This window comes from Hemitrygon akajei, chromosome 27, assembly GCF_048418815.1.
Source record: "Hemitrygon akajei chromosome 27, sHemAka1.3, whole genome shotgun sequence".
Taxonomy (NCBI): Eukaryota; Metazoa; Chordata; class Chondrichthyes; order Myliobatiformes; family Dasyatidae; genus Hemitrygon; species Hemitrygon akajei.
The window spans coordinates 52,694,638-52,707,256 of record NC_133150.1 but is presented as its reverse complement, the minus strand read 5'-3'; the positions used below and the strand labels follow the sequence as shown (position 1 = coordinate 52,707,256).

Below are 12,619 nucleotides of genomic sequence, written 5' to 3'. Positions count from 1 at the left end.
CATAGATTCCTGAACCTTGGAGATGTTCATCTCCATCTGAAATTATGGTCCCTTATTCAGAAACTTTACCTTTGTTCGAGATCCCACAGGAGGGGGAAACACCCTCCCTACACTCACCTCTCTGATTCCTGTTCCAGTCACTGAGTCACCTGCTGACTGCCTCCTCTTGTCTCCTCAGACCCAGTGGGGACTGTGAAAGGAGCTTGGGGACAGAGGGTCTCCTTACCTGCTGGGATCACATCCGGGCTGGACATTTCTCATTTGGTGTGGAGATCAGTTGGAACCAGAATAACAGAATATGCTACTGGCACCATTTTCTACTTTGGTCCTGAGGAGTACAAGCGACGGATAACTCTTCATCCCGGGAACTTCAGTCTGGAAATCAGTGATCTACGGAGAGAGGACGCTAAAGATTATGAGGTGACTGTTACAGCAAGTTCAGGAGCACAGACTCAGAAGGGAATGCAATTGGAGGTGTTCGGTGAGTGAGACGTTACGGAGGGGCCCGGGTTTCATCAGTTCCTGAAACACCCTTAATTAATGCGTTAAGGCTGATCACATGTGTTTCCTTATTTTCTGAACCCCACTGACTGCCCATGTCCAGAGCTGGGCTCATGATCCCAGTGTAGTGAGGCTGAGTCAGTGTGAGGCTCGAGGACACGCTCACCACATCCTCGGAGACTGGACCAGAGGCTGTGAAGCATCGAACTGTCAATGGGGAGCCTCGTGTGTCTGAGGCTGGAAGAGATGAGCAGATGGGGAACAGGGATTGGGAGATGGGCCGAAGGGGTGGGAGGGACTGATGATTGGGACAAACAGTCCATATCTGTGGGTCACAGTTACACACTGTATCCCCAAGTCTCTGGCCTGGTCTGTCATATTCAGGGATCCCAGTTTCCCAGGGCACTGCTTGTTAATTGCCCAGACTGAGGTCTGAGCTCAGCAAGGTGTTTATTCCTCAGTCTTCATGCTGTGCTGTGCTGAGTGAGACCCTGTGTATTCATTACACTGAATATAGTGTCCCAGAGAGTGACACAGTACACGGACACAACAGTACACTCACACACAGCAATATGGTTCCTGACTCACTCAAATAGTAATATAACATTCACAATAACCTTAATCTAACTCCAGACTAATCTATTTTATAATGACCAATTAACCTACCAATCAGAACATCTTTGGACTGTGAGAGGAAACCAGAGCACGCAGAGGAATCCCACGTGGTCAAGGGGAGAATGTACAAACTCCTTACAGCAGTGGCAATTCAATCAATTCGCTGGCACTGTAAAGCGTTGTGCTAAACACTACGCTATCATGCCATCCCTGGGAAAAATACTGGCTGTCTACTTCATCTGTGTCCTTATGAATGTCATAAGCTTGTATCAGGTCTATCGCCATCCTCTGACACTCAGAGGAAACAACACAAATTTGTCCAAACTTCTCTTCCAACACATGCCCTGTAATCCAGTCACCCAGTTGGTAAATGTCTGTTCCCTCTGCAAAGCTTCCACATTCTTCCTTTAACGGGTTGGCTGGAAATGAATGCAATCATCCAGATGTAGACTAATCAGAGTTTTTAAAGGAGTAACATAACCTCCTAACTTTTGAACTCAGTGTCTCGACTGATGAGGGCAAGGATGTAAAGTTCCTTCTTTACCATCCAATCAACATGCAGCTACATTTCCCCACCCATGTCTGCATCTGATCCATGTCCAAATTCATCTCTTGGCACTCCTCTGCACCATCCACAACACAACCAATCTTTAGCTCATCTACAATCATGCTAACCCTCCCATCTGTATTTCTGCCCAAGGAACATTAGTGGCCTTTTGGCGCCTCAAGCCTACTCTCCTCTCACTGAAATCAGGGCTTGTCTGACCTTGATCTCAGCTCCATTTTCGTGCCTGTTCCCACCATCTCCCCGACTCCGCTCCAGATCAAAACTCTATCTCAGCCTTGAATACACTGACTCAGCCTCCACATCTCTCTGGGGGAGATAATTCCATACAATTCTGACCCTTGCAGAAGGGAAATCATTCCTCATTGCCACCTGAAATGATGGTCCCTTATTCTGAAATTGTGCCCTTGTTCATGATTCCTCAGGAGGGGGATACACCCTACCAACACTCAACTCACTCCGACTCCTGCTCCAGTCACTGAGTCACCTGCTGACTGCCTTCTCTTGTCTCCTCAGACTGGGCGGGGACTGTGAAAGGAACTCAGGGAATGAAGGTCTCCTTACCTGCTTGGATCACACCTTGGCAGGACATTTCTCAGGTGGTGTGGAGATCAAATGGAACCAAAATAGCAGAATATGAAAATTACACCATTTCCTACTTCGGTCCTGAGGAGTACAAGCGACGGATAACACTTCATGCCGGGGACTTCAGTCTGGAAATCCGTGATCTACGGAGACAGGATGCTGGTGAATATGAGGTGGAAACTGCTGTGGTTTCTGGAGCTAAATCTAAGGCGAAATTGCAACTGGAGGTGTACGGTGAGTGAGACACTGTGGAGGGGACTGGGTTTCACCAGTTCCTAAAACATCCCTAATTAATGGATGGATGACAGCACATCCTGGCCATTCCACTCTTTACTGAACCCCTCTGACGGATTGTCCGTGTCCAAGACATTCATTCTTGGTGATAGACGTGGAGAGTTTAGGAGGGTTGGTTGGAGTAGCCTGTCTGAGTATCTGCAGTGACATTGACAGGTACACACAGCAGCCACTGTGTACCAGTGGCGGAGCTGAAATTCCCCCGGAGGATGAGATAATTGTCATTGTCGATGGAGATCCAAAGAGTGGTCCCCTTGCAAAAAAATCATGATTGCATCACCCTCATCTACAGAGGGGTTTGATCCTGGGAGTCTCCCCAGTCCCTTCTCTTAGGGACGGTGTCCTCCTTTGGACTGTGGCTGTGACAGGGGAGGAAGGTGGCACCATCCCTTAGTCAAGTCCCGCAACACAATGTGGGTCCTTGGCCCTAAAGAAACCAACTTTCCCTACCTGGTGGTCCCTGCACTCAGGGCACCTCCACCTTGGAGGATGGGCACCTCCTTCTCCTTCCTCGAGGGATGCAGAGATTCCATCAGAGGTGAAATGACACAAAGATGGGAGGGAGTGTAATGAGTGCGGAGGACATTGAAACCCTGCAGGGGGACATAGATAGGCTGAGTGATTGGGCAGACATTTGGCAGATGAAATATGATACTGACAAGTGTGAGGTCTTGCACTTTGGCAGGAAAAATAATAGAGCAAGTTAATATCTAAATGGAGAGAAACTGGAAAGTGCTTCTGTGCAAAGGGATCTGGGGGTCCTGGTGCAGGAAACACAAAAAGTTAGTATGCAAGTGCAGCAGGTGGTCAAGAAGGCCAATGGAATGCTGGCTTTTATTGCTAGGGGGATGGAGTATAAGAACAGGGAGGTCTTACTGCAGTTGTACCGGGTATTGGTGAGACCACACCTGGAGTACTGCGTGCAGTTCTGGTGTCCATATTTAAGAAAGGACATACTGGCTCTCGAGGCAGTGCAGAGAAGGTTCACTAGGTTAATTCCGGGGATGGGTGGGTTGATGTATGATGAGAGGTTGAGTAGATTGGGACTCTACTCATTGGAGTTCCGAAGAATGAGAGGCGATCTTATTGAAACATATAAGATTGTGAAGGGGCTTGATCGGGTGGATGCGGGGAGAATGTTCCCAATGATGGGTGAAACTAGGACTAGGGGGCATAATCTTAAAATAAGGGGATGCCGTTCCAGGACTGAGATGCGGAGAAATTTCTTCACTCAGAGGGCAGTGGGGCTGTGGAATTTACTGCCCCAGAGAGCTGTGGAAGCTACTACACTCAATAAATTCAAAATGGAGATAGACATTTTCCTGGATAAAAATGGCATTAGGAGATACAGAGAGCGAGCAGGTAAGTGGACATGAGGCTAGGTTTAGATCAGCCATGTGATCTCCTGGACCAGTTTTCAATAGCCTGGATGGGTCGGAGAGGAATTTTCCAGATTTTTTCCCCGGGTTTTTTTCTCCGGGTGATCACATGGGTTTGGGCGGGATGAATAATAAAATAAAATGGGCGGCATGGTGCCCTGTTGGTTGGCACTGTTGCCTTGTGGGATTCGGTGAAAACTAGAGTTAAGATTGGATCAGCCATGATCTTGTTGAATGGCGGAGCAGGCTTGAGGGGCCGATTGGCCTACTCCTGCTCCTATCTCTTATGTTCTTATGTTCTTATGTTATGAAATATCCACTTCTACCTCTTCTTCCCCCTATCCGGCTCCCTCAGTTAGAGTTGGTGGTCTCCCTGGGATCAGGCCAGGGTTGAGGACAGGAACGGACCTGAGAAAACCACATTGTCCGTGGATGCCAGTGTTGTACCTGATATTCCTCTTTGTCACGGTTTTTATTTGTAATTTAGTGTAATTGTTGTTTCATGGCAACAGTACACACCGTGCACTATACTGATACCACTGTCTCCCAAGGACAAAGTTCTGGTCTGTCATGTTCAGTGATCCCAGTTGTCCCATCTGTTGCCCAGGCCACTGCTTGATAATTCCCCAGACTGAGGTCTGAGCTCAGCAAAGTGTTTATTCCTCAGCCTTCATGCTGTGCTGTGCTGAGTGAGACCCTGTGTATTCATTACACTGAATATAGTGTCCCAGTGAGTGACACAGCACACTCACACACAGCAATATGGTTCCTGACTCACTCTAACAGTAATATAACATTCACAATAATCTCACTCAGCAACGTCCGGCTGAGAAATCCCATCCACCCCAGGTTTAACATGTTCCCATTGGAGGGAGGAGAATGTCAGAACGTGGGGAATGGAACACCATGGGAACAGATCCTCAGCTCATGATGTGCTGCCAAGCTCATTGCTAATGGAACCCAGTTAAGCTAATCCCTTCTGATTGTTCATGCTCCATATGCCTTTATTCTCGACACATTCATTTGTGTAAATGATTGCAATACTCCAGATGCAGCCTAATCAGAGTTTTTAAAGATGTAGCATAACCTCCTGACTTCTGAACTCAGTGTCTAGACTGAAGAGGGCAAGCATGTAAAGTCCCTTCTTTACCATCCAATCAACATGCAGCCACATTTCCCCAACTATGTCTGCATCTGATCCATGTCCAACTGAATCTATTGGCACTCCTCTGCATCATCTACAACACCACCAATTTTCATCTCATCTACCAATGTGCCAACCCTCCCATCTACATTTCTGTCCAAGGAACAGTTAGAGGCCTTTTGCACACCTTGAGCCTACTCCCCACTCACTGAAATCATGGTTGGTCTGACCTTGATCTCAGCTCCACATTCCAGCCTGTTCCCACCCTCTCCCCGAGTCTAAGGTGAGAGGGTGTCTGGAAGTGTACGGTGAGTGAGACACTGCAAAGGGGCCCGGGTTTCACTAGTTCCTGAAACATCCCTAATTAATGGATGACGTCAGATCCTGGCCATTCCACTCTTTACTGAACCCCACTGGCAGCTTGTCTGTGTCCAAGACATTCATTCCTGGGAACAGAGAGTGAGAGTTTAGGAGTGTTGGTTGGAGTAAACTGTCTGAATCTCTGCAGTGACACTGACAGGTACACATCACAGTCACTGTGTACCAGTGGTGGAGCTGAAATTTCCCCAAAGGATGAGATAATTGCCATAATCAACAGAGATGAAAAGAGTGGTCCCCTTGCAAAAGAATCAAGAGACCACATCACCTTGCCATCATTCCAGCGTGGTATAATCCAGCGAGTAGAGACCAAAACATGGTTGTGAACTACTCAGAAAGTGGACAGACGATAATGGGAGGTGAGAATTGCACAGAATGGGACTGAAGGTAATGGGTGTGTGAGAGAGGTGATTGGAAAGGGGACTGACAGTAATGGGTGTGTGTGAGAGGTGATTGGAAAGGGGACTGACATTAATGGGTGTGTGAGAGAGGTGATTGGAAAGGGGACTGACGGTAATGGGTGTGTGAGAGAGGTTTGGAAAGGGGACTGACGGTAATGGGTGTGTGAGAGAGGTGATTGGAAAGGGGACTGACGGTAATGGGTGTGTGAGAGAGGTTTGGAAAGGGGACTGACGGTAATGGGTGTGTGAGAGAGGTGATTGGAAAGGGGACTGACGGTAATGGGTGTGTGGGAGAGGTTTGGAAAGGGGACTGACGGTAATGGGTGTGTGGGAGAGGTTTGGGAAGGGGACTGACAGTAATGGGTGTGTGAGAGAGGTTTGGAAAGGGGACTGACGGTAATGGGTGTGTGGGAGAGGTTTGGAAAGGGGACTGACGGTAATGGGTGTGTGGGAGAGGTTTGGAAAGGGGACTGACAGTAATGGGTGTGTGAGAGAGGTGATTGGAAAGGGGACTGACAGTAATGGGAGTGTGTGAGAGGAGATTGGAAAGGGGACTGACATTAATGGGTGTGTGAGAGAGGTGATTGGAAAGGGGACTGCCGGTAATCGGTGTGTGTGAGAGGTTATTGGAAAGGGGACTGACGGTAATGGGTGTGTGAGAGGTGATTTGAAAGGGGTCTGATCATAATGGGAGTGTGAGGAATGTACTCTAGGAAGAAATCGGAAGCCCCAGAGAAGACGTACAAAGATTCCTTACGGAACGGTTCCAGAACTGAACTCTGAACTGAAGACACACCCAAGCTGATACAGTGTCACGCTAACTGCTACTGTATCATGGCCCCAAAATCCTTCATATCCTACTCACAAACTCTCAATATGCAGGTTCCCTCATCAATTCCTTCCAATCCCAATCCCTCTGCCACAGAACTATCTCCTCAACAACTGGACCCAGCTGACACTGAGAGTTGAGCAGCTGCTTCACAACCACTCAATCATGGGCTGTGCGGCTTGGTCCTGACAGAAGAGGTGAACATGATCCTTCCCCTAGTCCCAGCATGGCTATAAAGTGGGGAAACTCCTCTGTCTCCTCTCCAAGTCCCTCTGGAATCGTATGTCCTGGACCAATAGGCTGTTAAAGTGCCAGTGTTGAATCTGACTTGTGAAGGCAGCAAACTGAACTCCACTCAAACCAGGTTCTGGTCTGAACTCAACACTGGCCTGATGATAATACACTCGCTATGGTTGATAGACTCAGAGGAACAGATAATTCTTGATACAAGTGCAGGTGCATGATGCTGGGCCTGGGGGTGTATGCATCCACAGTGCAATGGCACACTGTCCAGACAAGGTAAGTGAAGCAAATGGCCCAGCACAAGCTCCTTGTGTTTTAACATCTCTGGATGGAAAGTTGTGGCCAACAAGAATCGTCACCCTATGGGAGGTGGAGCTGAGGTGACTCATGTAGAGCATCTCCAACCCTTGCCACTCCAGAAACCAGATAGATCTGTCTTCCAGATTGGTGTGAGTTTTGTGCAGGAAGCCAAGCATGTATCTGTCCTCCCTGAGGACCAAGTGAAGATGGAAAGTGTGGAAAGACCCTCTCCTGCATTGATGTGTAGGTAGTTGTGGTGGTCTGCATCGCAAGAGTATGCTAGATCCCTTCACCAGTCCCCTCGGAAGATCTTTAAATTGGCGCTCTCCCGTCAATCTTTCCCAGCCACTTGCACTCTGTCCCCTTCTTTCTGCGGATTACATTAACAGACTGCACAAGCAGATACAACCAGTGGCCACCCCAGGACTCCTTCAGGAACTTCCAAATGTCCCCTAGGGGTACATGTTGTCACACAGTGCTGCGACGAGGTAATCCACCATCTCAATAGTTTCCAGTACTCCTACCAACCCCTACCATAACTCCTGTTCCCAGGTGCTCAGGTCATGTTGCAACTCTACAAATCTCTGGTGAGACCACACTTGGAGTAGTGTGTTCAGTTCTGGTCACCTCATTATAGGAAGGATGTGGACGCTATGGAGAGGGTGCAGAGGAGATTTAACAGGATGTTGCCTGGATTGGAAAACAAGTCATATGAAGCAAGGTTAGCAGAGCTGGGACTTTTCTCTTTGGAGCATAGAAGGATGAGAGGGGACTTGATAGAGGTCTACAAGATTATGAGAGGCATAGATAGGGTGGATAGCCAGTAGCTGTTTCCCAGGACACAAATTGCAAACACCAGAGGACATATGTACAAAGTTAAGGGAGGGAAGTTTAGGGGAGACATCAGGGGTACGTTTTACACAGAGGGTTGTGGGTGCCTGGAATGACTTGCCGGGGATGGTGGTGGAGGCTAAAACATTAGGGTGTTTAAGATCCTCTTGGACAGGCACATGGATGAAAGGAAAATAGAGGTTTACGGGTAGTGTGGATTTAGTACTTTTCTTTGAGGAATATATGGGTTGACACAACATCAAGAGCCAAAGGGTCTATACTGTGCTGTAGTATTCTCGTGTCTAGTGTCTAAGCCTACTGATGTTCGAACGGAGGACACGAGTTGTATGGTCCACACCCACCTCTGCATCCAGGTCACCCACTCAGGAACAGGCCAAGGAGGATTCCCACCCACAGGGCACTGCCACTCCCTTTTACGGAAGGGGCTGGAGTCCTAGGAGTCCCAGTGGATCTAGTGGCAGTGAGATCACACTCACTTTTTCCCAAAAATACGGGGCTCCTGTGGGTCCAATGGCTGGGATATCACATGCAATTTCAGACAGTCCTTTGTACAGTGGGGTCCTGAGGGTCCACTGGCTGGCATATCCCACTCCCTTTTGAATAACCATTTATACGGGAAGAAGGTGCTCCACTGGGTCTACTGGCTGGAAGATCCCACTCCGATTCAGACAACCCTTTATACGGGAAGTGGGTACTCCTGTGGGTCCACTGGCTGGGAGATCCCACTCACTTTCGGCTAATCCTTTATACGGGAAGTGGGTACTCCTGTGGGTCCACTGGCTAGGAGATCCCAGTCACTTTCGGCTAATCCTTTATACGGGAAGTGCTACTCTTGCGGGTCCACTGGCTGGGAGATCCCGCTCACTTTCGGCTAATCCTTTATACGGGAAGTGGTACTCTTGTGGGTCCACTGGCTGGGAGATCCCGCTCACTTTCGGCTAATCCTTTATACGGGAAGTGGGTACTCCTGTGGGTCCACTGGCTGGGAGATCCCACTCACTTACGGCTAATCCTTTATATGGGAAGTGGGTACTCCTGTGGGTCCACTGGCTGGGAGATCTCACTCACTTTTGGACAGCCCTTTGTACAGGGGGCTCCTATGGGTCCAGTAGAGGGAAGAACCCAATCACTTTTGGATGACCTTTTACATGGGTGGGGTGCTCCAGTGGGCCCAGTGACAGTGGCAGGACTGGGGACTACAGACCCCACCTGTACTTTCCCTGAGATCTGAGTGGGAGGTGTTCATGACTCAGTGGGGAGCTGACAGTGAATCGCACAGTCCCCATACACAACCGCTGAAAACTCTTCATCGGACTAAATCAACTTGGGCTCAGCAACTGGGGTGGGAGGTAGTTTATCCATGTTAATGAACAAAAGTGCATTTTGTTTCAGGTCCCACTACAGTTGATAAACTGTTCCTAGCAATCTGCCAGCCACTGCTCCCATAGCAGTCAAATATCACAGTCAAAGCTTGTAAATCATCATCTTTTCACAAAGAAAACCACTAGAGTGCACTGGAATCCAAACTCTCCCCATTTTCCAGTGTTGCCTTCAGCTGTTCTTTTCCAGTTTTCTTCCCCGAATCCCAGCTCAACAAGACAGCTCCTCTCTGTTCCGATCTCAGGAGTGTGTAGGACAGTGCAGAATCAACAAGGCTCTGTGTTCTACTCGTGACTTCTGGTTAAGATGGCACTGGTGAACCTCTGTGGCTTCTGGCTGGCAGCTAACGAAACAATGACAACAACTTAAATACTTTGTTAACCACACTTCTTCTGGCAAACAATCATCACAATAGTCTGTAACTTCCCTTTAGTTGGAGGCAATTCAATCTGGTAGAACCGAGGTAAGGCGAGTTGGCAGGCCCATTGCTGAGAGCATGAAAAACATGAAAGATCAGGCACAGGCCGAATCAAAACCACGGGGTCCAGGCGCCAGACACGACTAAGCATGATCTACGGGTGGAGATTTACAGATGAAATCAATGCTACAGGGTCAGGCACCAGACACAACCGAGCATGATCCTCGGATGGAGATTTACAGGTTGAATTGAAGTGGTGAAGCGTATTCAAGAGGCAGAGCCTGTTGTTCAGATGGAGATTTAACCAGAGAGCCAGATAGAAAAGGTGAGATTTGGGCTGCCTCAGATCACTGCTCAAAGCAGCAGAACCCGATGTTGGGATGGAGAGTTAGGCACTGAGCCAGATTGGATATGTCAGGCTGTCAGAAAGGTCTGGGTGATGGGGACTGAGGTGAAGTACGGGCCAACTAAGATCGCTGCCCCACAATGTTTACATGGCTCTACACTGAAGTATGGGGCTCTCTTGCAGATCTCAGTTCAGAAGCACGATTGGCTTGCAGTTACTGTTTGCATGATGGATTGTTTCTATTGCACATTGAGTATTCAACGGTCTTTTTTCATATCTGTGGGGTTGATTTTGTGTTTCTTTGTCTCGTGGCTGCCTGTCAGGAGATGAATCTCAAGGTTCTATAACATATGCATATTTTGATAATAAAATGTACTTTCAACTTTGAACTTTAATTGGGACTGGGTCAGGGATACAGGGCAATTGGGGAGAGGGGTGACTGTGGGATGATGTGAGGGAGTTGGATTAACATCAATTGAGATACAGTCAGCGACACAGGGCACTGTGGTTACCAAGTGACGGTGTGAAGGTTAACTTGTTTAACATCAGTGGAGATCCAGGTGTTGACATGGTTGGCTGTGATTTAAGGGGAGTGATGTGAGGATGATTGGAACTGGGAGTGTGAGGATGGGATTAATTTTGTAATCTTTTCTGTCCAACCCCTCCCCCTTCATGATGGAGAGTTTTATCTGGCCTGTGGTGAGAGGGAGTGGATCCATCGATTCCTTGTCACCGGGAGTGTGAGGATGGGATTAATCACAGAATCTTTTCTCCTCCCCAGATCCCGATGACAGATCATCACACATTGCTTGGATCATTCCCGTCATCATGATACTCATTCTTCTGTGTTGCGGTATACTCTACATAAAGCGGCATGATCTTCGCTCACGCTGGAACAAATGTATGGGAAAGAACTCTGGTACACCTGCTGGTAGGTGTCTCTCCCCACCCCCCCAGTACCAGATTACAGATCGTCACATACTGGTTGTACAATTCCTATTGTGATACTCAGTCTGATTATTGCGTGTGTCGTGCTGCATATAATCCAGGGTCATCTCTGCTCTGGATACTCTGGCATCATTGCCACTCATGCAAGTCCACCCAGATGGGAAAGGCATCAAAAAGGGATACATGTGATAGGGAGGAGGAGGGGAGGGAGCAGGGAGGTGGAAGGGAGGGTCTTGGGGGTGTAGGGAGGAGGAGGGGAGGGTCTGTGGGAGCAGGGAGGAGGACTAGTGGAGGGGCTAAGGGAGCGGATTGGAGCGATGTATGTGTTGATCAGGAAAGGCACTGACGGGGCCTCCTCACCTCTGCTCTCTGTCCCACAGAGCCGGCAGTGACACAATCTTTGAACAGTCGATCTGGTGGAGAACACAGCTCATAGACACTCACTCCGTCGGGGCAGTGTGTGTTCGATACTGGGGAATGGTGCCTACCCATGGCACAGACTGAGAGCATCGGAACATCCCACTGGCACCACTGTCCCTGTTCCACAATCCCGGTGAGGGGGGAATCACTTTAAACACCAAGGGTTCTGCAGTGACCTGTGGTGACCCCACACCCAGATTTGGTCAGTCTCCCAGACTGAGGTTTATAACTGAACCTGTGCTGTGCTCTGTGTTACTGACGGGATCTCCAGTGATCTTCCTACAGCCATTCCTGGGATATCCACCCAGTTCTCGTGACCCATTTAACCATTAACATCCTGGAGGAAATTCCTGAAATTGAAATCAACCAAAGAGCCCATGGGAAATCCAGAGAGACCCACACCCAGGAGGTCTGACTTGGTGAAGAGTCCTGGGGCTCCTCTCCCCACACCCCAGGGCTGGGGAAGGGTTACATATTGCAAATAGTTTATTGATGATATTTTATGTTCTCGGTCAAAATGAACCAGTTAAGGTTTCACTAGAGAAACCACAGTCTGAGAGTCTATTGATGGGTGTTTCAGGGAGTGGGCACATTACTCAGCTGTGCACTGTCACACATCGAGTGTCTCAGGCAGCGTCTGTGGAGAGAGACGAAGAGTTAATGTTTCACACCCTTCATCTGAATCTGTCTCCACACACGCTGCCTCACCTGCCCAGGGCCTTCAGCGTTTCCAGCTTTTGCTTCAGATGTTCACTCTCTGCTCTAAATATGTAAATGTGCAATAACATTAAAGAACCATTCTAAAACCAGTCTTTGGGGTACTGCAAGTCTGTGTCTTTGCTGATGCTTTGCTGCACGCTTGAGTGCTCGGTGGGGGGGGGGAGTGCCAATGCTTTTTTGCTGATGGGGTAAGGGGTGATCGGTGATTTGTTGCTGTTTATGCGTGGGAGGGGGAGATGACGGGGGTGTTGGGGTTCTAACATTTAACTGTCATTCATTCTTTGGGGGACTCTGTTTTCAT

At 48.6% G+C, this 12,619-nt stretch overlaps 1 protein-coding gene across 1 annotated transcript in view; it reads left to right on the top strand.

Moving 5' to 3' along the window:
• Positions 1-12,400, top strand: part of LOC140717402 (T-lymphocyte surface antigen Ly-9-like) — a 43,034-nt gene extending 30,634 nt beyond the window's left edge. Inside the window, exons 3-6 of the mRNA XM_073030949.1 lie at positions 179-481; positions 2,198-2,500; positions 11,012-11,161; positions 11,559-12,400. Coding sequence (XP_072887050.1) covers positions 179-481; positions 2,198-2,500; positions 11,012-11,161; positions 11,559-11,614 — 812 coding nt within the window. The 3' untranslated portion in view covers positions 11,615-12,400. The remainder of the gene's footprint in view (positions 1-178; positions 482-2,197; positions 2,501-11,011; positions 11,162-11,558) is intronic.
• The last annotated feature ends 219 nt before the right edge of the window (positions 12,401-12,619 follow it).